Source organism: Microcebus murinus, unplaced genomic scaffold (genome assembly GCF_040939455.1).
Source record: "Microcebus murinus isolate Inina unplaced genomic scaffold, M.murinus_Inina_mat1.0 scaf010_hap2_Mmur4.0, whole genome shotgun sequence".
Lineage (NCBI taxonomy): Eukaryota > Metazoa > Chordata > Mammalia > Primates > Cheirogaleidae > Microcebus > Microcebus murinus.
In genome coordinates this window covers 233,968-259,313 of record NW_027438956.1, presented here as the reverse complement: position 1 = coordinate 259,313, position 25,346 = coordinate 233,968, and the positions used below count along the sequence as shown (strand labels likewise).

General features: G+C 56.1%; 1 protein-coding gene across 3 annotated transcripts in view; it reads left to right on the top strand.

Moving 5' to 3' along the window:
• Positions 1–25,346, top strand: part of CCDC57 (coiled-coil domain containing 57) — a 100,485-nt gene that overhangs the window by 43,094 nt on the left and 32,045 nt on the right. For 2 of the 3 annotated variants that reach the window (XM_075999839.1, XM_075999841.1), the window contains exons 11-15: positions 1,125–1,347; positions 2,346–2,510; positions 7,738–7,841; positions 11,469–11,669; positions 17,758–17,971. In XM_075999839.1, coding sequence (XP_075855954.1) covers positions 1,125–1,347; positions 2,346–2,510; positions 7,738–7,841; positions 11,469–11,669; positions 17,758–17,971 — 907 coding nt within the window. The remainder of the gene's footprint in view (positions 1–1,124; positions 1,348–2,345; positions 2,511–7,737; positions 7,842–11,468; positions 11,670–17,757; positions 17,972–25,346) is intronic. The other variant, XM_075999840.1, reaches the window with a different exon arrangement.

Sequence of the window (25,346 nt, the reverse complement as noted above, 5' to 3'; positions counted from 1 at the left end):
AGGTTGCTGTGAGCTAGGCTGACGCCACAGTACTCTAGCCCGGGCAACAGAGTGAGACTCTGTCTCAAAAAAAAAAAAAAGAATGTAACTTGTCGCTTATTCATTTATTTAACACCTATCCCCTAAGAAGCTTATAGGGCGGGGAACTCTGTGTCTTCTCTGCAGAACGTTCAGTTCTAGCGCACACAGTCGGAGCTCACGCCGGGCTCCTGTCTCGGTCAGGCGCGAGAGTCATCACAACACAGGGATGGCCGGGCTCTGCCGCAGGCCCATGGAGGATGGGCGGCCTGGGCAGGCGGGCGCTGAGGCCCGAGGAGGACGGGCAGCCCAGGCAGGCGGGCGCTGTGGGCCCGTGGAGGACGGGCAGCCTGGCAGGCGGGCGCTGAGGCCGGGCAGCAGCAGGGCTGGCAGGGAGAGAACGCTCGGCCCCCAGCACATCATCACTGGCCATGAAGCCAAGTGACTTGTTTATTTCTAGAATTTGAAATGATGCTTCCTATCCTGTTGGCGTCATTGGGTTATTTTGTTTGTTTCAAGACAGGGTCTCACTCTCACCCAGGCTGGAGTGCAGTGGCATCATCACATCTCTCTATTTTTAATAGAGACGGGTCTCGCTCTTGCTCAGGCTGGTCTCAAACTCCTGACCTTGAGCGATCCACCTGCCTCGGCCTCCCAGAGTGCTGGGATTATAGGCGTGAGCCACCGCGCCCGGCCTATTTGCTGTTTTAACTGTTCCCAGGTGTGCAGCTCCGTGGCCTTAAGTACGTTCATGTGGTTGTGCACCTCACCACCGTCCATCTCCAGAACTTTCTCATCATCCCAACCTGAAACCCTGACCCCATTAAACACTAACTCCCCTCCCCCCAGCCCCTCCGGCACCTCCCTTCTACTTTACGATTCTGCGGATTTGATGACTCTGCACTTAGACAATACGTGCGCTTCGTGGATCTGAGCGTCACGGTCTTACTCCTGGCAGGTGGGGCGGGGGGTCCTTGCAGCCCTGGAGGACCGGGGAGCAGAGGCGGCCACGGAGGGCAAAGGCGCAGCCTGTCGGACAAGCAAGGGGATTCGCAGCCGGAACCGCCCTCCTTTCGCTTCTTGGGTTTGTTTCTGTTGTTTGACAGGTACTCCTGGAGCAGCGTGGAGAAGAGGAAACAAGTAAAGACTTCCCATCCGGTGAGGTCCAGCGGCTGCGAGAGCAGAACGCAAGGCTGCGCGGCGCTGTCGCTCAAATGAGGAGGGACATGGAGACGCTCAGTGAGCAGACCCGCCCGCCTGCCCGGCTGGGAGGAGAGAGTGCAGACCAGCCGGGCCCAGTGGCGGCGGGAGGAGACGCTGCCACTCCAGGTGAGCCGTAGGGAGGGAGACGGGGAGACAGCAGGACGCGGCTCCACTGGGCTCCGAGTGGCTTTGTGTTGGGGGGGGTCTCGCAGGTTGTGACTGCTGCTTTTCCTTCAAGAGAAGGGATCTTAAGGTTCATGTTAAAAAACTTACACATTGGCCAAGTGGAAGAGAAAAGGTGAGGGGACTTACTTGACACACGTAGAAACCACGGTAGACCTGCCTGAGTGATAGCGAGAGCCTGTCTGTACTAAATAAAGAAAAAATTCACCAGGTGTAGTGGTGGCACCTGTAGTCCCAGCTACTCGGGAGGCTGAGGTAGGAGGATCCCTTGAGCCCGGGAGTTTGAGGCTGCTGTGAGCTAGGCTGACACCACGGCACTCTAGCCAGACTCTGTCTCAAAATAAAAAGAAAGACATTAAGTAGAGCTGGGTGTGGTCCGAGCTACGCTGGAGCCCGAGGTGGGAGGACAGCTTGGGCCCAGGAGTCCAGAGCCAGCCCGAACAACTCGTAAGACCCTGTCCCCCACAAAACGAGAAAGAACCCAGGGTCTCAGCCTTGGCCCAGGACCTGCGCTGCCTCCTAGTGGCTGGCGGCAGGGGCTGGTGGGCACCAGGCCCTTCCTCCAGAGGAGCACCCTTGGGAGAGTGAGGAGGGCAGCCCCTACCCGTGCCTCGCTGGCTGTGGGGCAGCAAGTGGGCGCAGACGGGTGGCACCAGGCTGCTGGAGGACTCGAAACAGGAGTCATTCCCCTGGGTGCACAGAGGCCGGAAGCGGGGCTGGCGTTCACTCCTAAGGGCCAAGCCCTTCTTGGAGAGCTTGACTTCCGAGCCGGTCTCTGGCGGGCGCTCCGTGAATGAGGGGAGAGGCCTTTCGGGCTGGTGCGGGGAGCGTGGAAGCCGCTCGGGGCGGGGCAGGGAGAGGTCAGTCGGTGGTGGGCAGCTCTGCCTTGGTGGCCGTGGTGTGAGCTGTGTATACACCATGTCCTCTGGCTTTTTTGGCAGATTATGCTCTGGCCTTTGAAGCAGAAGTACAAAATCTAAAGCACAAGTTTAAAACGTTGGAAGAACAACTGATAGACGCGTTGGACCCTCTGAGGATGTCCTCATCACACGCTGACGTGCAGCCCGGCGTCCACACCTCGGAGGTGGTGGCAGCAGCGGCGGCGGGTGAGCTCTGGTCTCCCTGTGCCACGTGCTCGGTCCCAGTCACGCTCTGTCTCTGCAGAGTGCGAGGCGAGCCCTCCAGAGAGGCCCCACGTGCAGGCACACAGCTCAGGGCCTGCCGCAAACAGGGTTCCCAGGAGCCCCCTGCTCCCTGTGGTCGGCCACCGCCCGACTCCTCCCTCCACAGGGGGTCTCCCTGTTCTCACGTGGATGGAGTTTTGTGGAACGAGGGCTTCTCTCTGGCTCCTTTGACCTGCATTGTGTGTGTGTGTGGTTTTTTGTCTAGGCTCAAGCGATCCTCCTGCCTCAGCCTCTTGAGTAGCTGGGACTATAGACATGCACCACCATGCCCGGCTAATTTTTTGTATATATTTTAGGTAGCCAATTAATTTGTTTCCATTTTTAGTAGAGACGGGGTCTCGCTCTTGCTCAGGCTGGTTTTGAACTCCTGACCTCGAGCGATCCTCCCACCTCGGCCTCCCAGAGTGCTAGGATTACAGGCGTGAGCCACCGCGCCCGGCCCCTACATTGTGTTTTGCTTGGTGGGCCAGACCGTTCTCCGGGTGTTCGCCAGTTTGCACCTGTCCGCCGTGCGTGAGGGACCTGCGCCCGCCGACACTCACACAGCCAGCTCTTCCTGTCGTGGCCATGCAGGTGGACGTGGAGCTGATCCTACTTAACGTGCATTTCCTCGTCCATCTCTGAGATCAAACCTCCTCTCCCGTGTTCGCTGGTGTCTTGGTTTGCTCGGATGCCGTAAGTGAGCACCACAGAGCACGCGGCTCAGACCACCGACAGGTGTTTTCTCTCACTTCCCGAGTCTGGACGTCCGAGATCGGGCGCCTGCGGCTGGTTTCTTCTGAGGCCTCTGCTTGGCTTGTGGGCCCCGCCTTCTCCCTGCGTCCTCGCGTGGCCTTTCCCCGCCCTCCGTCCTGGTCTCTCTTCCTCCTCCTATGAGGACACGAGTCCTGCTGGATTGGGAACCCTCGCACCCTCATTTCCCCCGAACGACCTCCTTGCAGGCCCCAACTCCACACGCACTCACGTGGGGTTTGGGCTCCAGCCTGTGGGTTTTGGGGAACGCAGTTCGGCCCATGGGAATTAGCCGTTCAGTACCCTCTTCTAGGACGTGCCACTCTTGTCATTTGCCTGTTTCGGATTTTTATTGGATTGTCTGCCTGTTTTCTTAGATTTTTAGGGCGTTTATTCTGAATGTGAGTCTGTTGTTGGTTGCACGTGTTGCCTTTTTCTCCTTCGCTGGTGTCTTCTGGTGAGTGGCAGTTCCTGATTTCAAGGCAGACTCACCGGCCAGTCTGCTCCTTTGTGGTTAGCCGGCATCACAAGGTTCATTCTAGTTTTCTCCTCTTCATTATTCTGATTTCCTTTTCAGCAAGGAGAAACATGGCCCCCTCATCCCTAAGACAGTCGCTTCTTTGATGGCTCTGGTGTGACCGCTCCCCAGGGTTGCCCCGGCCCGCCTGCCCTCCCACCTCACTTTCTCTGTCGTTCAGGTTGGATCCTTTCTGCTGGCTGGTTCTTTGAGTTTATCCTTTCTTTCTGTTGCCATTTCCATTCTGCTGAGCCCATTCATAGAGATCATTGTTTCCCATTGTAAAGAAAAAATGAAAATCTCAGGAGTCCCCAGAATTCATTGCGCTGAAAGGGAGAGAACGGAGCCTGATCGCTGAGTCGCAGGAGCACGGTGTCCTCTCCCCGGGGAGCGTAGGGTCCTCTTTCCAGACATGAGGGTGCTGAGAAAACGACTGGACGGGGCTGTGTTTTGCTGGACAGGGCATGGCAGGGGGAAGGGAAGCTGGCTGCCCAGGTGGTCTTGTTCTGGGATGAGCCTCAGGGAAGTGTTTTATTTGCATATTTTTATTTGCGTTTTTATTTGCATATTCAGAGGCAAACCTGTCCACATCAAACAGGCAGGGCCTGGCTGCATTTGACAGAGATTCTCCACAGATGCAGATTTCTCCCCAGCCTCCCACAAAGACAGCCTTGCAGCGAGCTCCTGTTTGCCCAGAGCCATCTCAAAATAGGACAAAGAAATGTGTTTTGGCGTATGTGGACGGAAAAATCCAAACTCTGAAATATTTGAAGTTTATTCTGAGCCAGATTTGAGGACCATGACCCGGAGCCACGCCCAGGAAGCCTCGAGCAAGTGGACTCACTGTGGCTGGGTCACAGTTTGGTTTTATATATTTCAGGGAGACGGGGGTTACAGGTAAAGTCATAAATCAATACGTGGGAGGCCATCCATTGGCTTGGCCCAAAAAGGTGGGGCATTTCGAAGGGAGGGGAGGCTTACAGGTTATAGGTGGATTTAAAGATTCTTTGGCTTGTAATTGGTTAAAGACATGAAGCTTTGTCTAAAGGCTTGGAATGTTTTAACATAAGGAGTTATCAGAGATGAGCCAGGGGACATACATTTGTTGCATAAATTGAGGACCTGCAGGTGTGTGTTGTATACCATTATGCCTGTTAATGGGTTACAAAGAAAGTCCCCAAGAAGGGAGGGGGCATGATAAGGCAGGTCTGACCTCCTTCCTCCTGGCAGGCAATTTAGCTCTAGGATATTCCTTTGGCCACGAGTGGGTCCATTTAGTCAGCTGGTGGGGGCAGGGGTGAGCCTTAAAATCTTATTTTAGTTCATAGGTAAAATATTTATTTTTTCCTTCAACCCTAAAAAAAACACAACAAAAAACCTTCAAGAGGTGCAGCCCCTATCACATGAGTATGTGGTCCGTTATCACCTGAGGAATGTCCGCCTGAGTGAATTCCTAAACTTCCATTACAAGTTTATCTCCAGGACGCAAACCCAGGAGAGATAAGGTCACATCTCTACCCACCCTAAGATCCCTTTTCTGAATGTCCATCTTATCTCACGCAGGTTTGCGGAGCTAGAACACAGCCCCAAGAATGTTGGCCGCCTCTGGCTCCCTCCTCGCCCTCCCTTTGTCCTGTGCACCCTCCTCTTCCTCGAAATCCAAGTTCTCAGCCCTTCCTTCCTTGCGTTTCCCAGGCACGTCCTCAAAGTCTGGGCTTTAATAAGCCTCCATCGAGTGTCACTCTCTTTTTCTGTCACTTATTGTTTAAATTAACACCGTTTAAATTCTAAAATTTCCATTTTGATTTTCGTCACATCTTCCATTTCTCTGCTGAAACTTTCATTTTGCCGTTTGTTGTACGAGTGTGTTGAATTGCTTGTTGTGGTATTTTGTGGCGGCTGCCTCATCTCGTACTTGCAGCATCTGTGTCATCTTGGCGTTGCCTTTTTCATTCCCGTTGAGATTTCCTGGCTTTCAGTGTGAGGGGCAGTTTTTGGTCCTGTCATTCTATCTTTCGTTTTATCAGGCTGTCAGCATTGGTAGGTGCACAGCAGTGCCTGGCCCACGCTCGGGGCCCTGCCCTGCCCTCACTGAGAGCCCAGTGAGCTGCTGGGCAGGATTCAACTCAGAGCTGGGTTCCCAGAGGTTTTGCTCTGTTGCCTCTGGCTGCTCTCACACATGGCTCCTCCCTCCATCCTTGACCCTCTGGTGCTCTTCCCCAAAGGGGCTGTACTCTGTATACAGCAGGCTGCAGGCAGGGAGGGTTTGGGGCTTTGGGGATAGGAGAAGGGGTTGTGCTCTGTATACAGCAGGCTGCGGGCAGGGAGGGTGTGGGGCTTTGGGGGTAGGAGAAGGGGCTGTGCTCTGTATACAGCAGGCTGCAGGGAGGGTGTGGGGCTTTGGGGGTAGGAGAAGGGGCTGTGCTCTGTATACAGCAGGCTGCGGGCAGGGAGGGTTTGAGGCTTTGGGGGTAGGAGAAGGGGCTGTGCTCTGTATACAGCAGGCTGCGGGCAGGGAGGGTGTGGGGCTTTGGGGGTAGGAGAAGGGGTTGTGCTCTGTATATAGCAGGCTGCGGGGAGGGTGTGGGGCTTTGGGGGTAGGAGAAGGGGCTGAGCCACTGCACCCAGCATATTTTTCTAATTTTTTGAGATGAATTTTAGCTCATTGATTTTCACATTTTCTTCTTTTCTAAAACATGCATCTAAATATTTATATTCAAAAATACGCTCCATATTCTAAAATATGCATATAAATGTTCTCAAATAGGGTTGAATGTGGTGGCTCATGCCTGTAATCCCAGCATTTTGGGAGGCCAAGGCAGGAGGATCGCTTGAGGCCAGGAGTTCGAGACCAGCTTGGGCAATGTAGTAAGACCCCATTGCTACTACACACACACACACACACACACACTCTGTCTGTCTGTCTGTCTGTCTGTCTCTCTCTCTCTCTCTCTCTCTCAAGCAGACCTGGCGGCAGGTGCTGTAGTCCCAGGTACTTGGGAGGCTGAGGCAGGAGGATCACTTGAACCTAGGAGTTTGAAGCTACACTGAGCTATGATCACGCCACTGCACTCCTACCTGGGTGACAGTGAAACCCCATCTCTAAAAAAAATTATGTGTGTGTGTTTATTTTCTTGAATGGACAGCTTTAGGTGTACTCAAGTTGGGAAAATAGTGTTGTTATCATTGGGTTCAAAATAATATAATTTCTAACGTCCATTGTGATTTCTTCTTTTCTTTTTTTGAGTCAGTCTCACTCTGTTGCCTGGGCTAGAGTGCCGTGGTGTCAGCCTAGCTCACAGCAACCTCAGACTCCTGGGCTCAAGCGATCCTCCTGCCTCAGCCTCCCAAGCAGCTGGGACTACAGGCATGCGCCACCATGCCTGGCTAATTTTTTCTATATATTTTTATTTGGCCAATTAATTTCTTTCTATTTTTAGTAGAGACGGGGTCTCGCTCTTGCTCAGGCTGGTCTTGAACTCCTGACCTTGAGCGATCCTCCTGCCTCGGCCTCCCAGAGTGCTAGGATTACAGGCGTGAGGCACCGCGCCCGGCCGTGATTTTTTCCTTGAACCATGTGTTATGTGGACATCTTTTTCTTCATTTTCAAAAAGTGCCCCCAAATTTAAGTGGAGACACTAGAGCCTCTGTCAGGTGCTACATGGTAAGGTTGGAGTTTTCCCCACAAAGATGCCTTTCTTTGCGTAAGGGTTGTACTTTACGACACCTCTCTGACCCTCACGTGGACCCAGACCTCTCGGCTGCCGTGGGGGACTCAGGAGGTCAGCAGCTGGTCCCGACCGAGGGAGAGGGCAGAGATGAGAGTGATGTTCATCCCCCCAGAAAGACCTTCCTTATTTTTTAAGATCCGAGCCTGACAGAAGTCGCTTTCCTCTACAGCAGGATCTGCCCAAGCTGGCCATGTGTCCGCTGGGCTGGCCTTCCGGAAGCTCGGAGACAGAGTGCGTCTCTTGAACTTGCTGGTGACGCGGCTCAGGCAGAAGGTGAGTTCGTCCTGCCGACACTTGGAGTCGTGGGGTCTTCCTGCTGGAGAGCCGTCCCCACGGGTGGGCACAGGTACGGGCTCCGAGCCCCTGCTGGGTGCAACCCTGTGTGACTTCGGATGTCCACGTGGCCTCTCTGTGCTCGTTCCCTTCCTTGCTAAGGAAGGAGCTGTTGTGAGGAGCAGCCCGTTTGCCTGGCGTGTGGTCGCAGACGGTGCAGAGTCAGAATCTGCTGGGAGGGAAAGGTCCAGGCCGCGGGTGCAGCGCCGGTGGGCAGGACACCCACTCCTTGCTGGGACTGGCCCCAGGAGTGGCCGGCACGCCACGCGGTGACCCTAACGCTCCCCCCGTGACATTAGCAAGTGCCATTCTTTGCAGTCCCCTGGTCTGGTGCCCCTCTGGCGTCGGGTTGTGGTCACGCTCGGCTGAAGGGAATCCCAGAGGAATCCTGGCCTGTTACACGTGTGGCTGCAGCCACAGTCCAGGTCTGATTGCTTCAAATTCATACAATCTTTTTGCTTTTTACTTAAAAAAATTATGATAAAATATGCATGACAAATGTTGCCATTCTAACCATTTTTAAGTGCATCATTCAGTGGCATTAAGTATATTCCCAATGTTGTGTAAATATCACCACTGTCTGTTTCCAGAACTTTTTCATCCACCCCAGATGGAAACTCTGTGTCCATAAAGCAGTGATTCCCCACCCGCCAGCCCCCAGTAACAGCCCCGGTAACCAGTGGTTCCCTCTTGCTCCCTATAAATTGTCTATTTTAGGTGCCTCACGTGGACAGAATCGTACAGTGCTTGCCCTTTTTTTTTTTCTTCTGAGACAAAGTCTCACTGTGTCCCCCAGGTAGAATGCAGTGGCGTGATCACAGCTCACTGCAGCCTCAACTTCCTGGGCTCAATTGATCCTCCTGCCTCAGCCTCCTCAGTAGCTGGGCACGGAGTGTTAATTTTTCTATTCTTAATAGAGACGAGGTCTCACTCTTGCTCAGGCTGGTCTCGAACTCCTAAGCTCAAATGATCCCCCCACCTTGGCCTCCCAGAGTGCTGGCATTGCAGGGTGAGCCACGACGCCCAGCTGAGTACTCGTCCTTTTGTGTCTGGCTTCTTTCGTGTGGTGTGAGGTTCTCGAGGTCTCTCTGTGGGTGTGTCAGCACTCCCTTCCTTCTGATGGCTGAGTGACACTCCGCTGTGTGAGTCCACTATGTTTAGTTTATCTGCTGTGAGTTGGTCAGCATTGGTTTGTTTCCACTTTTCGGATCGCGAATAACGCTGTTAGGAACATTCCTGTACGAGTCTCTGTGCAGACTTGGGTTTTCAGTGTTTTGGGTACATACCTAGAAGTGGAATAGCTGGGTCACATGATCATTCTGTATTTAGCATTTTGAGGAGCCACCAGACTGTCTTCCAGATCAGGTGCACCGTTTTACACGCCCAGCAGCGGTGTGGAAGGTTCCAGCTTCTCCACATCCTCCCGACACTGGCTGTCGTCCGTGATTCTAGCCCTCCTGGTGGGGCAAGGTGCCATCTCCATGTGGTTTGATTTGCATGTTCTTGGTGACATGTGATGTTGAGTGTCTTTTCATGGACCGCTTGGTCGTTTGTATGTCTTTGGAGAAATGTCTGTTTAGATCCCTTGCCCACGGGGTTATTTGTCTTTGCATTGTTGAGTCGTGAGAGATTTTCCCTGCATTCCTGGATACAAGCCCTTATCAGATACTCGATCTGCTGATTTTTCTCCCACCGTCTTGTTATTCTCTCAGTGATTGGGTCCTCGGGAACACAAATGTTTCTAATTTTTTTTTTTGAGACAGAGTCTAACTCTGTTGCCCAGGCTAGAGTGCCGTGGCGTCAGCCTAGTTCACAGCAACCTCGAACTCCTGGGCTCAAGCGATCCTCCTGCCTCAGCCTCCCGAGTAGCTGGGACTACAGGCATGCGCCACCATGCCCGGCTAATTTTTTTCTATATATATTAGTTGGCCAATTAATTTCTTTCTATTTTTAGTAGAGACGGTGTCTCGCTCTTGCTCAGGCTGGTTTTGAACTCCTGACCTTGAGCAATCCGCCCACCTGGGCCTCCCAGAGTGCTAGGATTACAGGCGTGAGCCACCGCCCCCTGCCCCAGTTCTAATTTTGATCAAATCTGGTTTATGCATTTTTCTTGTGGCTTGTGCCTCTGGACCATTCTGTCCTGTTGCCTTTTATTTCTCAAGAGGCAACCTGAGGAGGGACCTGTCACAGGTCCTCTAAGTCCACACTTTAGCTAAAGTCGGGGGGAGCGTCCCTGTGGAGTGGAGACCGCCCGGAATTCCCATCTGCTGCCCGGCGCAAGCTGGGCCCCCGCACTCGGCCTTGTCTTTTCTACCTTCCAAAGATTTTGGATTTATTTATTTGCTTGTTTTTAAATGCCAAATAAATACTGTGTGTATTTATGGTGTACAACGTGTTGTTTCTAAATATGTGTGCAGTGTGGAATGGCCAGTCAGGCTAGTCAGCGTGTTGGTCACTTCATACCCGTAGCGTGTTTTGGTGACATCTGCTGTCTTGATGGGAAGCGCATCTCCGTTGTTGCCGTAGGGACAAACTCGACTGCTTTTCCATGTCTGCTCGTGAGGTCGGAGGCCTGTGCACGCACACGCGAGAGGGGAGACTCCAGGCCCTTCCCAGTTCTGCCCGGCGTCGGGGTTGCACACGCACACGTGTGTACGCGCACACGCACACGACAAATAAGAAATATTTAAATAAAGGCTTGTGGTTTTATCTTGGTGTAATGTAGATCGTGCGGTTATCCTAGGAAAAATGTTCACCTCAGAGTATTGTTTGTTTGTTGACTTAGCGGTGCCTGTTTACCACATGGTCACCTTGGTTTGTGTGTGTGACAAATTCAAACATAAGTGATTCATCAGGAATTCTCTGTAGGATCCCCTGAATAGGAAAAATCATATTTTCTCTCCTGAGGATGAAGTGGGAGAGTGAAGGTGTGGGGAGGGTGTCTTCCTGTCCCCCCGCCCCGCGCTCCCCTGCGCCAGGTGTGGGGCAGACGCTGAGAGTGGCCCCCGCGGGAGACGCCAGCCCAGGGCTCTGGGGAGGCTGGGGGGACCCCGGCTGGGAACCCCGTGGCCAGCCTGCAGCCACCAGAGCCGTCCCTGTGCCCCCTGGATTCCCTTTCCAAGCCGTCTGTTCACTTCCGCCTCTCGTCTGCCTCTGGGTCTCCCACCTGCCTCCCAGCTCTGCCCTTCGATTATCGGAAAAGAAAACTCCATAGCTCCGACTGGTTACCTGCCGTTTTCTAGAGGCATTTGTTTCCCCCTGGAAGCAGCGGGTTCAGGAAGGCTCAGGAAGAGGGTTCTGAGGCCTCTGTCCCAGCACCTCCACCCACAGACTAGCCCTCAGCCCGGGGTCTGAGGCACAGCCGGGCGGAGCTGCCAGTCAAGAGGTGAGGGAGCGGGTTTGTGAGTGACCCGGGCAGCTGGCAGGTGGGAGCAGTGGCCGAGAGGTGAGGGAGCGGGTTTGTGAGTGACCCGGGCAGCTGGCAGGTGGGAGCAGTGGCCAAGAGGTGAGGGAGTGGGTTTGTGGCGACCACATCCAGCCTAACGCTGCTCCTGAATGGCCTCCTAGGTGTTGCAGAAGCCCCTGGAGCCAGACACCGTCCAGCGAGAGCTTCCCCGAGAGGTGAACCAAGTGCACCTGGAGGTTTTGGAGCTGCGGACGCAGGTGGCTGAGCTGGGGGAGCATCTCGGGATGGCCTGGCAGGACGGAGGGGAGCCTTCAGGCGAGAAGCAGCCGAGAGCCTCGGACCCTGCAGCCCTCAGGAGAGAGGTGGGTTCCCTGCTCCAGTGGGCCCAGCTGCTCCTCCAGCCACAGGCCTGTCTGGACTCCCGCCGTGACAGCCATCCTGGCTGGTGCTCCGCCTGCAGTGGCCTCCACCCTTTCTCCACCTGCCTGCCTCCACCCTTTCTCCTCCTCTTCTGCCTTCTTCCTCTGTGAGCTTGTTCTCACTCTGGTCCTCTGCTTCCACTGTTGCTGCCACGGGCAGAGTGCAGCCCCACCCACCAGTTCTCCCTTCAGTTAAAAGCATAGGATCGCTCAAGGTCAGGAGTTCGAAACCAGCCTGAGCAAGAGCTAGACCCCGTCTCTACTAAAAATAGAAAGAAATTAATTGGACAACTAAATATATATATATAAAATTAGCTGGGCATGGTGGCACATGCCTGTAGTCCCAGCTACTTGGGAGGCTGAGACAGTAGTATTGCTTGAGCCCAGGAGTCTGAGGTTGCTGTGAGCTAGGCTGACACCATGGCACTCTAGCCCGGGCAACAGAGTGAGACTCTGTGTCAAAAGAAAAAAGAAAAAGCGGCCGGGCGCTGTGGCTCACGCCTGTAATCCTAGCTCTTGGGAGGCCGAGGCGGGCGGATTGCTCAAGGTCAGGAGTTCAAAACCAGCCTGAGCAAGAGCGAGACCCCGTCTCTACTATAAATAGAAAGAAATCAATTGGCCAACTGATATATATATAAAAAAAATTAGCCGGGCATGGTGGCACATGCCTGTAGTCCCAGCTACCAGGGAGGCTGAGGCAGAAGGATCGCTCGAGCCCAGGAGTTTGAGGTTGCTGTGAGCTAGGCTGACGCCACGGCACTCACTCTAGCCTGGGCAACAAAGCGAGACTCTGTCTCAAAAAAAAAAAAAAAAAAAAGAAAAAAGAAAAAGCAAGACTGTCGACGGCTTGCTGGGGGGGTCATCCCAGTTCCCCTCATGCAGGCCCTGCCTTGGTGCTTTGTTGTGGGCCCTCTGGGGGGGGGGCCCGTGGTGCTCGCTGCAGCCTCCAGGGCCGCCTGGGCCACACTGTCCCCCTACCCAGCTCCAGTCAGGCCCTCGGCACAAGCGCCCCCAGCTCCGAGGCGGGGCTGGAGCCGAGGCTCTGAGCCGGGGAGCGGGCTCTGGACCCCACCTGGGTGGCGTGGTGGAGCTGACCAGCAGTCCCCCTTCTTCTTACCCAGGGCCACAAGGGAAGGTCAGGCCGCCTGGGCTCCCTCACACGCACCCTGAGTGGTTGCTGTTGGTGACCTATTAAAAAGCCAGAGGTTGGCCAGGCACGGTGGCGCACACCTGTAATCTTAGCACTCTGGGAGGCCGAGGCGGGCGGATTGCTTGAGGTCAGGAGTTCCAAACTAGCCTGAGCAAGAGCTAGACCCTGTCTCTACTAAAAATAGAAATAAATTAATTGGCCAACTAGTATATATAGACAAAAATTAAAAAGCCATAGGTTTTAGGGGCAGTACAGTGATGTCTGAAGCTCTAGGAGTTCCCTGGCAGAACCAGCGCAGAAACTGAAGGCAGTATGTCGTCCCCAAGGCCGGGGCACAGGCCGCTGCTCGAGGCTTGGGGACAGGCTAGAGAAGAAGGCGTGGCTGGGGCTGTCTGGGGCTCATGGAAAATGAGGAACAGGCCAGCTTTGCCTTTGTGTGGGCAAAAATGTGAGGCCGCTGGGGAGGAGACAGGGCCAGGGTTGAGGAGGCCGGGGAGCCTCGGTCCCTACCTGGCACACGGCTGTGGGCACCAGGGGGCTTAGCTGGCGGGTAAACGCCGGAACCCCGGACTGCAGCAGCTGCAGGGCCGGCTCCCACCTGTGGCAGCCCCGCTGGAAGCAGGTTGCAGCCCTGCACCTCTGCCACCCGCACGGCAGGCACACTGGGAGCCGGAGTGGCCCAAGGCAGAGAGCTCTCGGGCCACAGTGTCCACGTTCAGCAGAAACGGCAGCCAGGCTCTGGGCTCCCTGTGGGTCTCAGTGACCTGTGACCTCCGCGAGGTGAGAGGTCACTCCCTGGGTGGAAGATGAGTGGCCACTCTCCGTCAGACAAGGTCTGAGGTCCTGGAGACAAGGGGCCGGGCAGACAGGGTGGGGCCAGGGAGACTCCACTCCAGAGCGGGGTCACCAGTGCAGGGACAAATACAGCTGTTGTTCTGGGCACATAAAGCAATGGGCGGGCGCAGGCCTGCACCGGCCCGCCAGTGGCGCTCAGTGCCCAGACGCTGGCACCTGCGTTTCCCGCTCTGCTCACAGGGCCCAGCTCCAAGGGGTTCCCCTGGCCACCTCCGGGCCGGCAGCAATGATGTAAAAGATCGAGCTCCATTGGGTTGAGTTGAGGAAGAGGAGTGTCAACTGACAAACCAAAAGGAATGGTGGCTGGAGGATCACGGATGAGTGCTGAAATTAGAGGTGCAAGTTGGGTGGGCAACAAGGTGTTTATTCAGCATCTCCCCACAAACCACTAGTTTTCTTTGACAGAATCTCACTGTGTTTCCCAGGCTGGAGTGCAGTGACATCATCATAGCTCACTGCAGCCTCAAACTCCTGGGCTCAAGCAATCCTCCTGCCTCAGCCTCCTTCCCGAATAGCTGGGACTACAGGCGCTGCCACAGCCGGCTGATTTTTTTAATTTTTTGTAGAGACAGGGTCTCACTATGTTCCCCAGGCTGGTCTTGAGCTCCTGGCCTCAAGTGATCCTCCTACCTTGAGCTCCCAAAGTGCTGGGATGACAGGTGTGAGCCACTGTACCCCACCCAGAAATCACTTCTTAATTACTGAGAGAAACAGTAACTTTTCCGTGGAGCAGCCTGTGGGACCCCCCCTTAACCGAACTGTCAGAGCTCGCATCCCCAACACTGGGGCAGACAGACGTCATGCGCCTCTGGCCAGGCTGCACCGAGAATGGCACAGCCTCTTTCTTACCTGGAGATCATGCCAAAAACACAGACCTGAACCTAAACGTGAGGAAGCCTCAGACAGACCCAGACGGAGGGACAGACGTGCTGCAAATGAGCCAGATCGGGCTCAGAGTGGGTCACAAAACACAAGTGGAGACGTCCCCTGCCCGTGAGTGCCACTCGGCGTCCTGGACGGGAGAGACGGGCTGCGCAAGGTCATCCGGACAGGTGGCCGCGGGTCAGGTCCTGTGTCGTGTCTGTGCGCCCTGTCACAGGAAGCACAAACCCAAATGGTGAGGCGTAAAGCGCCCGGCGTCCCCAGCTTGCTCTCAGATGGTTCCAGGAGGAGGTCGTGGAGGGGCTGGTGCCCATAAGTTCTGGGGGACTGTCCTTGCGTTTCTGTGTCACCAGCCGGGTCCCTTTGCCCCCACCCCAGCCAAGGGGCTTCTCTGTCACCAGCCAGGTCCCTTTGTCCCCACCCCAGCCAAGGGGCGAGGAGTATGCAGAGCTGGAGAGCCTCACACAGCTTTGGGGACCCGGCGTGTGCAGTGTCATGTTCCAGCTTCTCCCTGGTGCCGCGTGAGCTGCCTGGGGCCCACCAGGCCCAGCCTCGGGGGAGAGACTGCCGGCAGCACGGGGTGCCCTGCACCCAGGCAGGCCCGGCCCCCTGCCGCCCCACGCAGCACCCAGGGCAGCTGCGCCTGGTCCCGGAAGCCCAACTCCGCCCCAGGCCTTCCCGCCCGCCCTGCTGGTGTGAGGTCAGAGGGGGCACGGACCTGCCCCGGGGCCACTGGGGGGCAGTGTTGGCCGTCAAGTCTGAGACCCCGCGGCTGTCCAGAGACGGGTGCCGGCTGTCCTGAGACGGCCTAGCCACTGTGTGTGAGTGGAGCCCTTTGAGCCGGCCTCAGCCCTCAGCCTCCTAGAGGACTCTGAGTCTGTATTTTGGGGAAAGACTTCAGAGAGTCGTCAAAATGAACTTTTACCAAGTAAAATTTTACCGGAAACTGAACCCAAGAAAGGCGGACTCCCCACTGCACAGCCCCCAGTCACTGTGTGTGGATGGGACAGCAGCATCGTGGAAAGGGGCGTCTGCTCTGAGATCTGCAAAGTCTCTGCTTTCTGGATTGTTCTTTTTTATTTTTTTATTTTTTATTTTTTATTTTTTTTTTTGAGACAGAGTCTCGCTTTCTTGCCTAGGCTAGAGTGAGTGCCGTGGCGTCAGCCTAGCCCACAGCAACCTCAAACTCCTGGGCTCAAGCAATCCTCCTGCCTCAGGCTCCCGAGTGGCTGGGACTACAGGCACAAGCCACCATGCCCGGCTGATTTTTATATATATATATATTAGTTGGCCAATTAATTTCTTTCTATTTTTATGGTAGAGACGGGGTCTCGCTCAGGCTGGTTTTGAACTCCTGACCTTGAGCAATCTGCCCGCCTCGGCCTCCCAGAGTGCCAGGATTACAGGCGTGAGCCACCTCGCCCGGCTGGATTGTTCTTTTTTATTTTTTGAGACAGTCTCTGCTCTCTTGCCTGGGCTAGAGTGCCGTGGCGTCAGCCTAGCTCCCAGCAACCTCAAACTCCTGGCTCAAGTGATCCTCCTGCCTCAGCCTCCCAAGTAGCTGGGACTACAGGCAGGCGCCACCATGCCTGGCTAATTTTTTTTCCATATATATTAGTTGACCAATTCATTTCTTTCTATAGTTAGTAGAGACAGGGTCTCGCTCTTGCTCAGGCTGGTCTCGAACTCCTGAGCTCAAACGATCCTCCCGCCTCGGCCTCCCAGAGTGCTAGGATTACAGGCGTGAGCACCTCGCCTGGCTTAGGACTCAGCACTTTAGTGGGGAACAGACTTCTCGAAAGGAAACACATGGTGTGTGTTTGGTATACGTGAAGCAAGACTGAAAAGCCTCCTTCGGATTCTTCTCCTCTCACTCTACTCCTGGTCAGGACTGTTCTTTTCTCACTTGAAATAGCAAAACAATCCAGTGTGTTCCAGCGGAGGACCCAGGTTCCCGCCTGCCTGGGCCTGGCTCTCCAGGCTGTGGCCCGTCTCACTGGGCCCAGGTGGGCCCTGGGTGGAGTGCAGGGCACCCCACCTCTCCCCAGGCCCCTGGCCCGACTCAAGGCCCAGGACCAGAGGCCGCTCAGGGCAGGCGCGTCACACTGGGAGGCTCATCAGGATCCGGTGCCTGGGCCTGGGCAGAGAAGAGACTTCTCTCCTCTGTGCTGAGTCACCTGTGACCCTCTCGGTCCCACACTGACCCGTGGCACATGCCCGGGAGGCGCTGTGCACGGTGGCTGGGCAGCTCCCAGGCCGCCCGAAGAACGGCAGCGCCCAGAGGGCACAGGCGCCTGCCAGCCCTGGAAAGGCTCACCAGGAAGCGGGCGGGACACAGCGTGCCGGTCTGTTCCAGGGACTCGGAGCCCCGAGGCCAGGACAGGGCCATGGCACGGGGTCAGCCACGGCGAGGCAGAGGCAGGAACACGTCCTCTTTGCCAGGCCTGTGGCACCCGTTTCTGTCACAGTCGTCCCTCCGTGTGGGGACTGCGCTCGAGTGCGGCAGTCACGTGTTGTGGATGGCACAGCGCCAGCAGGGTCTCTGCCTCGGGCCCAGGGCCCTGGGGGACCCGGGTGGCTCCACTGCCCCCTTCTCGATAGCCTCCCCCTGCCTTGGTGCTTTGCCTTTGCGTTTACCCCTTGCCTTCTGCGGGAGGCCGGGGAGCCACAGCCCACTGCAGGGTGGCTGCAGGCGCTGGCAGGCGGAGAAAGGGGAGAGCCAGAGGCGAGGAGCAGGCGGGGCGCCAGCACCTGGGGGCGCCACTGAGGGCGGGCGGTGGTGGGTGCGGGGTCGGGGGACACACAGGGCTCCGGGCTCACGGAGCAGGAGGTGGGGAAGCCACGGCAAGAGGGCCCCTGCGGGCAGGCCTTGGCTCAGGACATTCATGGTAAACGGGGCTTATTTATCCTGTTTGTGCAAAGGAAGAAACCCACCAGAGCTAAGGGGGCAGTGAGCCCTCCTGTCCTCTTAGAAGGACGTCACCCCGTGACGCGGACGGCGGTGCCGGTCCTGGGAGCCAGTGGGGAGGCCCCGTGGGCCGGGCAGTGGCTCCCCGCCTTCCAGACCCGCACCCCCCTCCCCTACTCCCGCAAGAGCTCTGGCTGGGGCTGGCCTTGGGCCATCGCGTGTGTGTCTGTCCACAGGGCGTCCAGGACGGAGCGGCCGCGCAGGCTGAGGGCCAGGGGCAGGTCCCCGTGCCCCCGAGGCCGGGGCCACAGCCCCCGCGGACCCCGTCTGTGCCCCAGCTCCAGAGGAAGCTGAGGGAGGCGGCCAGAAGAATCCTCAGCCTCCACCTGGAGAAGGAGCAGCTCATCGAGATGGGGAACAGACTCCGCGCGGACCGCGGCCACGCGGAAGGTGAGCCCTCGAGCGCGGGAGCGTTGGCTCGGGGTGGGGGCCGGGTGCTGGGGCGCGCCCCCTGGTCCAGGGGAGGAGGCCCAGATCCATCCACTGGCACCTCTGAGGGCCGGGGTGGGGGCCGGGTGCTGGGGTGCACCCCACGGTCCAGGGGAGGAGGCCCAGATCCATCCGCTGGCGCCTCTGAGGGCCGGGGTGGGGGCCGGGTGCTGGGCTGCACCCCATGGTCCAGGGGAGGAGGCCCAGATCCATCCGCTGGCGCCTCTGAGGGCCGGGGTGGGGGCCGGGTGCTGGGCTGCACCCCATGGTCCAGGGGAGGAGGCCCAGATCCATCCGCTGGCGCCTCTGAGGGCCGGGGTGGGGGCCGGGTGCTGGGCTGCACCCCATGGTCCAGGGGAGGAGGCCCAGATCCATCCGCTGGCGCCTCTGAGGGCCGGGGTGGGGGCCGGGTGCTGGGGTGCACCCCATGGTCCAGGGGAGGAGGCCCAGATCCATCCGCTGGCGCCTCTGAGGGCCGGGGTGGGGGCCGGGTGCTGGGGTGCACCCCATGGTCCAGGGGAGGAGGCCCAGATCCATCCGCTGGCGCCTCTGAGGGCCGGGGTGGGGGCCGGGTGCTGGGGTGCACCCCATGGTCCAGGGGAGGGTGCCCAGATCCATCCACTGGCACCTCTGAGGGCCGGGGTGGGGGCCGGGTGCTGGGGTGCACCCCATGGTCCAGGGGAGGGTGCCCAGATCCATCCACTGGCACCTCTGAGGGCCGGGGTGGGGGCCGGGTGCTGGGCTGCACCCCATGGTCCAGGGGAGGAGGCCCAGATCCATCCGCTGGCGCCTCTGAGGGCCGGGGTGGGGGCCGGGTGCTGGGGTGCACCCCATGGTCCAGGGGAGGAGGCCCAGATCCATCCACTGGCGCCTCTGAGGGCCGGGGTGGGGGCCGGGTGCTGGGGTGCACCCCATGGTCCAGGGGAGGAGGCCCAGATCCATCCGCTGGCGCCTCTGAGGGCCGGGGTGGGGGCCGGGTGCTGGGCTGCACCCCATGGTCCAGGGGAGGAGGCCCAGATCCATCCACTGGCGCCTCTGAGGGCCCGGGCTGGGCGGAGGTCGCAGGGGCACCCCAGTGGCAGGCGACCTGCAAGCCCGCTGCTCTGGCAGCGTCGTGAGAGAAACTCCTGGCGTGGCGCAGCGGCTGATGTCTGTGGGGCTCTGTGGGGACCAGCAGAGGCTGCCGCGTCCCCGGCGGGGCTTCTGCAGAGAAAGCAGCGACTGTCCCCACCAAGACCGAGGCCGGGCCGTGACGTGCACACGCGTGGGCCGGCTGGAGTCTGAGGCACACCTGTTCCCAGTGCGCACGGCAGGCCGCACTCAGAAATGCCCAGCGCCTCCACGGGGTGGGACTCCAGCCTGAAGATCCGCGGGAGGTCCACTGAAGTTGCCAGGGCAAGCGCACGTGGCCTTTCGTGGGGGGGTGGCTGTCACGCACTCCTGGGTGGGCGCCGTCTGGGGACGTCAGTCAGGCGTGGCTCTCAGACTCATCGTATCGAGTCCCCATCCATTTCCCCGCAGCGCCCAAGCACGTGCCGTCTCTCTCCAGCCTCCCCCGCCTCACCGACCTCGGCCGCGTCTCCTCCAGCCAGACCCCGACCGCCCAGCTCCGAGTGGCCATGGTGGCCCCTGGAGTGCGGCCGTAGTGGCCCCTGGAGAGTGGGCGCTGGGTTCCGCCCCGTGTCGAGTGGCGTGTAGGCGCAGCGAGGGGAGGCTGGGCCGGGGGACCACGCCATGGACCTCACCCGTGACTTAGCCCGGGTCCTCCTCAGACCACTGTTCACTTGAGCCGCTCGGGAGAGGGCTCCCGTGGAGGCTTGTCATGGAGGCTTTGTCCTACTAAGAACCCGGCCCTGGAAAGAGGAGTAGCAAAAGTTCTTGGTGGTTGGTATTTCTAGAAGGTGTCGTTAGCGGTACACCGGTGGGATGTGGACCGTCACTCACCCTGCCTGCCTTGTGAGGGACCTGTGAACGCAGGGCCATCCTGGGGCTCCCCGGTCACAGATTGGCATCTCTCAGGACCAGCGCTGATGGAGGCGCTCTTGCCTGCCCCCTCTCTGGCCGTCTTTCTGCCAGGCTGACAAGGGCCTGGTCAAGTCTGTGCTGGGCTCACGCCCACCTGCCTTGTCCCTGTCACTTCATGGTTGGCAACTGCAGTGGGACTGGAGCACTGTGTTCTGTCTTCCCACTCTTAATCCCATCCTATTCTGTCATCTTCTAGATGGGCAACACTCTCCCCTGTCTGAGCCTTGCCGCCCTTTGACCTTGACCTCCATGCCTGGTTCTGCCAATACCACCATGGACTCTGTAGCCGTGCCTCCCCCTCTGACCCTTCATTCCAGGGAATTTGTCTTTCTCCCTCATTGTAGCTTTTTTAGCTGGACTAGCCTATAGCCAAGTGTTTTAGTGAGTCATCCATCCATGCACCCATCCATCCAACCTCTCACCCATCCATCCACTCACCCATCTATCCACTTACCTCTCCATCCATCCACCCATCTACCCAGCCATCTACCCAAACTTCCATCCATCTACCCATCCATTCATCCATCCACTGATCCTTCCATCCACCTCACCTGGCCATCCATCCACCCATCCATCCACTCATCCTTCGATCCATCCACCCATTCACCCAGCTACTCATATCCATCCACTGATCCTTCCATCCACTTACCTGCCCACCCAGCCATCTACTCAAACTTCCATCCACCTATCTACCCATCCATCCACCCATCCATCTACCCACCCATCCACCCACCCATCCACCCATCCACCCATCCTTCCATCTACTCATCCTTCCATTCACCTACCTGCCCTTCGATCTACCCATCTACTCAGCCATCCACCCACCTGCTCATTCATCTACTCATCCTTCCATTCAGCAGAGAAGCCCCTGCTGGTACCAGATGCCTCCTGCCTTCCTTAATGCCTGCCCCTCCATGCCTAGATCTGGCTGAACCCTTCGTCTCCTCTCACCAGGCCTCTCCCTGGCTGCCTCACAACCTCAGAGGAAGCCACGAATCCCTACTGACTAAGTTAGCAGCCCTCTCTGAAGGTGAGAGAAACCTTAGCAATAAAACTCTCCATATCTGGTACCTTTGTTAATGGCAGACTTCAATTCATCTTTTTATTTTCTTCTGTAGTGACATGTCTGTATGGCTTTTCTGCCTTTTCTTGCCCAATTTTGGCCATTTACATTTGGCTGGAAAGAGTCTGTCGTCTTAGCCTTTTTTTTTTTTTTTTTTTTGAGACAGAGTCTCACTCTCTTGCCTGGGCTAGAGTGCTGTGGTGTCAGCGTAGCTCACAGCAACCTCAGACTCCTGGGCTCAAGCGATCCTCCTGCCTCAGCCTCCCGAGCGAGTAGCTGGGACTACAGGCAAGCGCCACCATGCCCGGCTAATTTTTTCTACATATTTTTAGTTTTCCAGATAATTTCTTTCTATTTTTAGTAGAGACGAGGTCTCGCTCTCGCTCAGGCTGGTCTCAAACTCCTGACCTTGAGCGATCCTCCCACCTCAGCCTCCCAGAGTGCTAGGATTACAGGCGTGAGACACCGCGCCCGGCCTGTCGTCTTAGCCTTGCGAGCACCACAGAGCGCATGGGGCCCCATCACTCCTGTCTCCTCCCGCGTCCGTGGCTGTCTTTCCTTCATTTTATGAGACTTCTGCTGTTTCACGTTTGGATGTTTACGTCATCTAGAGTCTACTTCTGTGCGTGTTGTGGGGTTCAACTCCCTGTCCTTCCCCACTGCAGTGTATACGTCGACTCAGTTCATCTTCAGGGGAAAAGCTCCTCTCCATCAGACTGAAAACCTAAAACCACCAAGGCAGGGAAAAGCGAACGATCCACAGATTAGATGTCATCACATTTTAAAACATCTCTAAGGGAAAGGCCTCCAAGAAAAAAGATAACAGACTAGGTAAATGTTTGCAACAAACCTGGCAGATAAAAAGAGTCAGTACCCGTGATGGGCGAGGAGAGAGCTCACGGGCGCAGGGCCCGAGGCAGGTCCAGCGCGAACCCGCACAACCGATGAGGTTGGCCTCTAGGAAATGCATGTCTGGTTTAGAAGTGTCACGTTTGGCGTTGAGGGTACAGGAGACACACCGCGCTGTGTCGGTAGGAGTCCCCGTCGGAAAAGCCTTTTGGGGCCCGGCACAATGGGGGGCTCGCGCCTGTAATCCTAGCACTCTGGGAGACCAAGGCGGGCAGATCGCTCAACGTCAGGAGTTTGAAACCAGCCTGAGCAAGAGCAAGACCCCGTCTCTACTAAAAATAGAAAGAAATTAGCCAGTCAACTAAAAATATATAGAAAAAATTATCCTGGCGTGGTGGCGCATGCCTGTAGTCCCAGCTACTCGGGAGGCTGAGGCAGAAGGATCGCGTGAGCCCAGGAGTCTGAGGTTGCTGTGAGCTAGGCTGACGCCACGGCACTCTAGCCCGGGCAACAGAGTGAGACTCTGTCTGAAAAAAAAACAAAATAGCCTTTTTGGAGCACAATTTTACTGCATCTGTCCAATTTTTAAATGTTTGGACCTTTTGAGTCAGTGTTTTTTCTCCTAGAAATCTATTTTAAATATATTCTGATGGATATAAAAAAGATAAATGAGAAGGATACTCTTAGCAAAATTTTTGCAATAGCAAGAAAATAATTGCGAATGGTGTGATAGAAATGGTCTGGGCTCAGGGCGTCGGCATCCAGCGCTGGCAGCACTGCCCGGCAGAGACCCCGCCCACCCTCTCGGGTGCCGTGGGCCACTGCGTCTCTGGAGTGCCGTAAATGCCGTGGCAGCTGCACAGAAGCTCCTGGGGCTGTCTCTCACTGTGGGCCGGGTGCGGTCTGTGGACCAGTGTGGCCTACTGACCACACTCCCACGTGACACTGGCCTGGTCGTGTCATCACATGGAAGTGCAGCCTGCCCCAGAGCATGTTTAGATCACATGAAAGGGCGTGTGCAGGTGCACACGTGTGCATGTGCAAGACTGCATGCGTGTGCATGCACACACCCACGGGGAGGTCTGGCCGGAAGCTTGTTGATTTCTTGGCAGTTGGGGAGTAGAGTGAGAGAAGAATGAAGGAGGCTTTTCGGTCTTGCTTCACGTATACCAAACACACACCATGTGTTTCCTTTCGGGAAGTCTGTTCCCCACTAAAGTGCTGCGTCCTCAGCCAGGTGTGGTGGCACCTGTCACCCCATCTACTGGGGAGGCTGATCACAGCTCACTGCAGCCTCCAACTCCTGGGCTCAAGCCATCCTCCTACCTTGGCCTCCAGAGTAGCTGGGCTGTAAGCACTGCCACACCCAGCTAATTTTTTCTATTTTTAGTTGCCTGGTAATTTTTTTTCTATTTTCTAGTAGAGACGGGGTCTTGCTCTTGCCCAAGCTGGTCTTGAGCTCCTGACCTCAAGCGATCCTCCCACCTCAGCCTCCAGAGTAGCTAGGTTTACAGGCATGAACCACCGCACCTGGCCCTCTTTGGTTATTTCTTAAACTAAATGTGCTGGACTTTTGATTTTATTGTATTTGACAACCTTATTAATATTCTTTCTAAATTTATTTATACTCTTCTGTTTGAACTGCAAAGAACTATGATTTGTGTTGAAATCTCTACTGTTCTTGTGTGTGTGTGTGTTTCTCCTTTAGTCTTCACCATGGGGCTTTATATGTCACTTAGAAATGTTGGTGATGGTCATAGTTCATCCTGGTTCATTATTCAGTGTCCTTCCTGGTGCTTAACAACATTCAATAATATTTCTTTAATCATGTATTAAAAGATAATTTTCAGAAAGAAGTAAAATATAGCTCTCAAATAGGTATGAAAAATGAGCATGTGTTTGGGCTTTTTTTTTTTTTTTTTTTTTTTTTTTGAGACGGAGTCTCACTCTCTTGCCCGGGCTAGAGAGCCATGGTGTCAGCCCAGCTCACAGCAACCTCAAACTCCTGGGCGGCTGGCGATCCTCCTGCCTCAGCCTCCCGAGTAGCTGGGACTACAGGCATGCGCCACTGTGCCCGGATAATGTATTATTTTTATTTTATTTTCTTCATTTCAGAGTATTACGGGGGTACAAACGTTTTGGTTACATAAATAATAGCGTTTGCACCACTAGAGTCGGAGCCACATGCGTGCCCATCCCCCAGACGGCGCACAGCTCACCGCGCCCCTCCTCCCCGCCGCCGGCACCCTGTGAACGCTGCTTCCCACGTGTGCCTGTCAGTGCCAACCTGGGCTGTATTCTGTTCATTAGGCAGTGAGGAGGCCAGACGGATGTCGTAACTAGCTCAAAGCAAAAGCAGAGAAAGCACAGATGTATATGGAGTACAGGAATGACTGTGAGTTGCAGACGAAGGCGGAGCTGGTTCTTCCAGAGGGGAGAGGACAGGACACATCTGCCCGTCTGTCGCTTGTGGGGCTGAGAAGCGGCTCTGAGATGGGGAGCGGCGGGGCCCTGCTAGCCAGGGGGTGTCCAGGGGGCAAAGCGTTCGTGCTGGAGCACGGTGTTTTCCGCACAGTCCCCTGCTCTCGAGGGAAAACGAATTAGACTTGATTATCTCCACAGGTCGGCCTTCTCAAGTTTGTTCTGCTAAAAGTTTTCATAAGGAATTTCAGATTGGACTTTTAAAAGCCTCTTAAGGCCTGGCGCGGTGGCTCACGCCTATAATCCTAGCACTCTGGGAGGCCGAGGCAGGAGGATCATTTGTACTCAGGAGTTCCAGACCAGCCAGAGCAAGAGTGAGACCCCATCTCTACTAAAATTAGAAAGCAGTTAACTGACCTAAAAATATATAGGAAAAAGTAGCCGGGCATGGTGGCGCATGCCTGTAGGCCCAGCTACTCGGGAGGCTGAGACAGGAGGATCGCTTGAGCCCAGGAGTTTGAGGTTGCTGTGAGCTAGGCTGACGCCACGGCACTCTAGCCCGGGCAACAGAGTGAGACTCTGTCTCAAAGAAAAAGAGCATCTTAAAAATAATAAATAAATGCCTCTGAGGCTAGGAAACCAAGTCAGGAACCTACCGGATTGTAAATATGAGCAAATTCCTTTCTTCTCAAGCTTCCCAAAATATCTGAGCAGCAGTAATCTCAGAGGGACCGACGAGCAGGCTCTTCAGTGTGCTCCTTTCCAGTGCGCTAGCTCTGCGCTGTGGCGCCGTCCCAGCCACTGCCGTTTACCCGAGGCGTGACTGGTGCCAAATGAAAACTTCTCTCAATTTCCAATATGCTAAATAGCAATAGTTATAAACCCACACCCACACACAAAACACTAATTAGGATCCGCAGTAAATTTAGCCAAATTGATTTGTTATTCCAGGAAACGTTATTCAAACAGTAATTATGT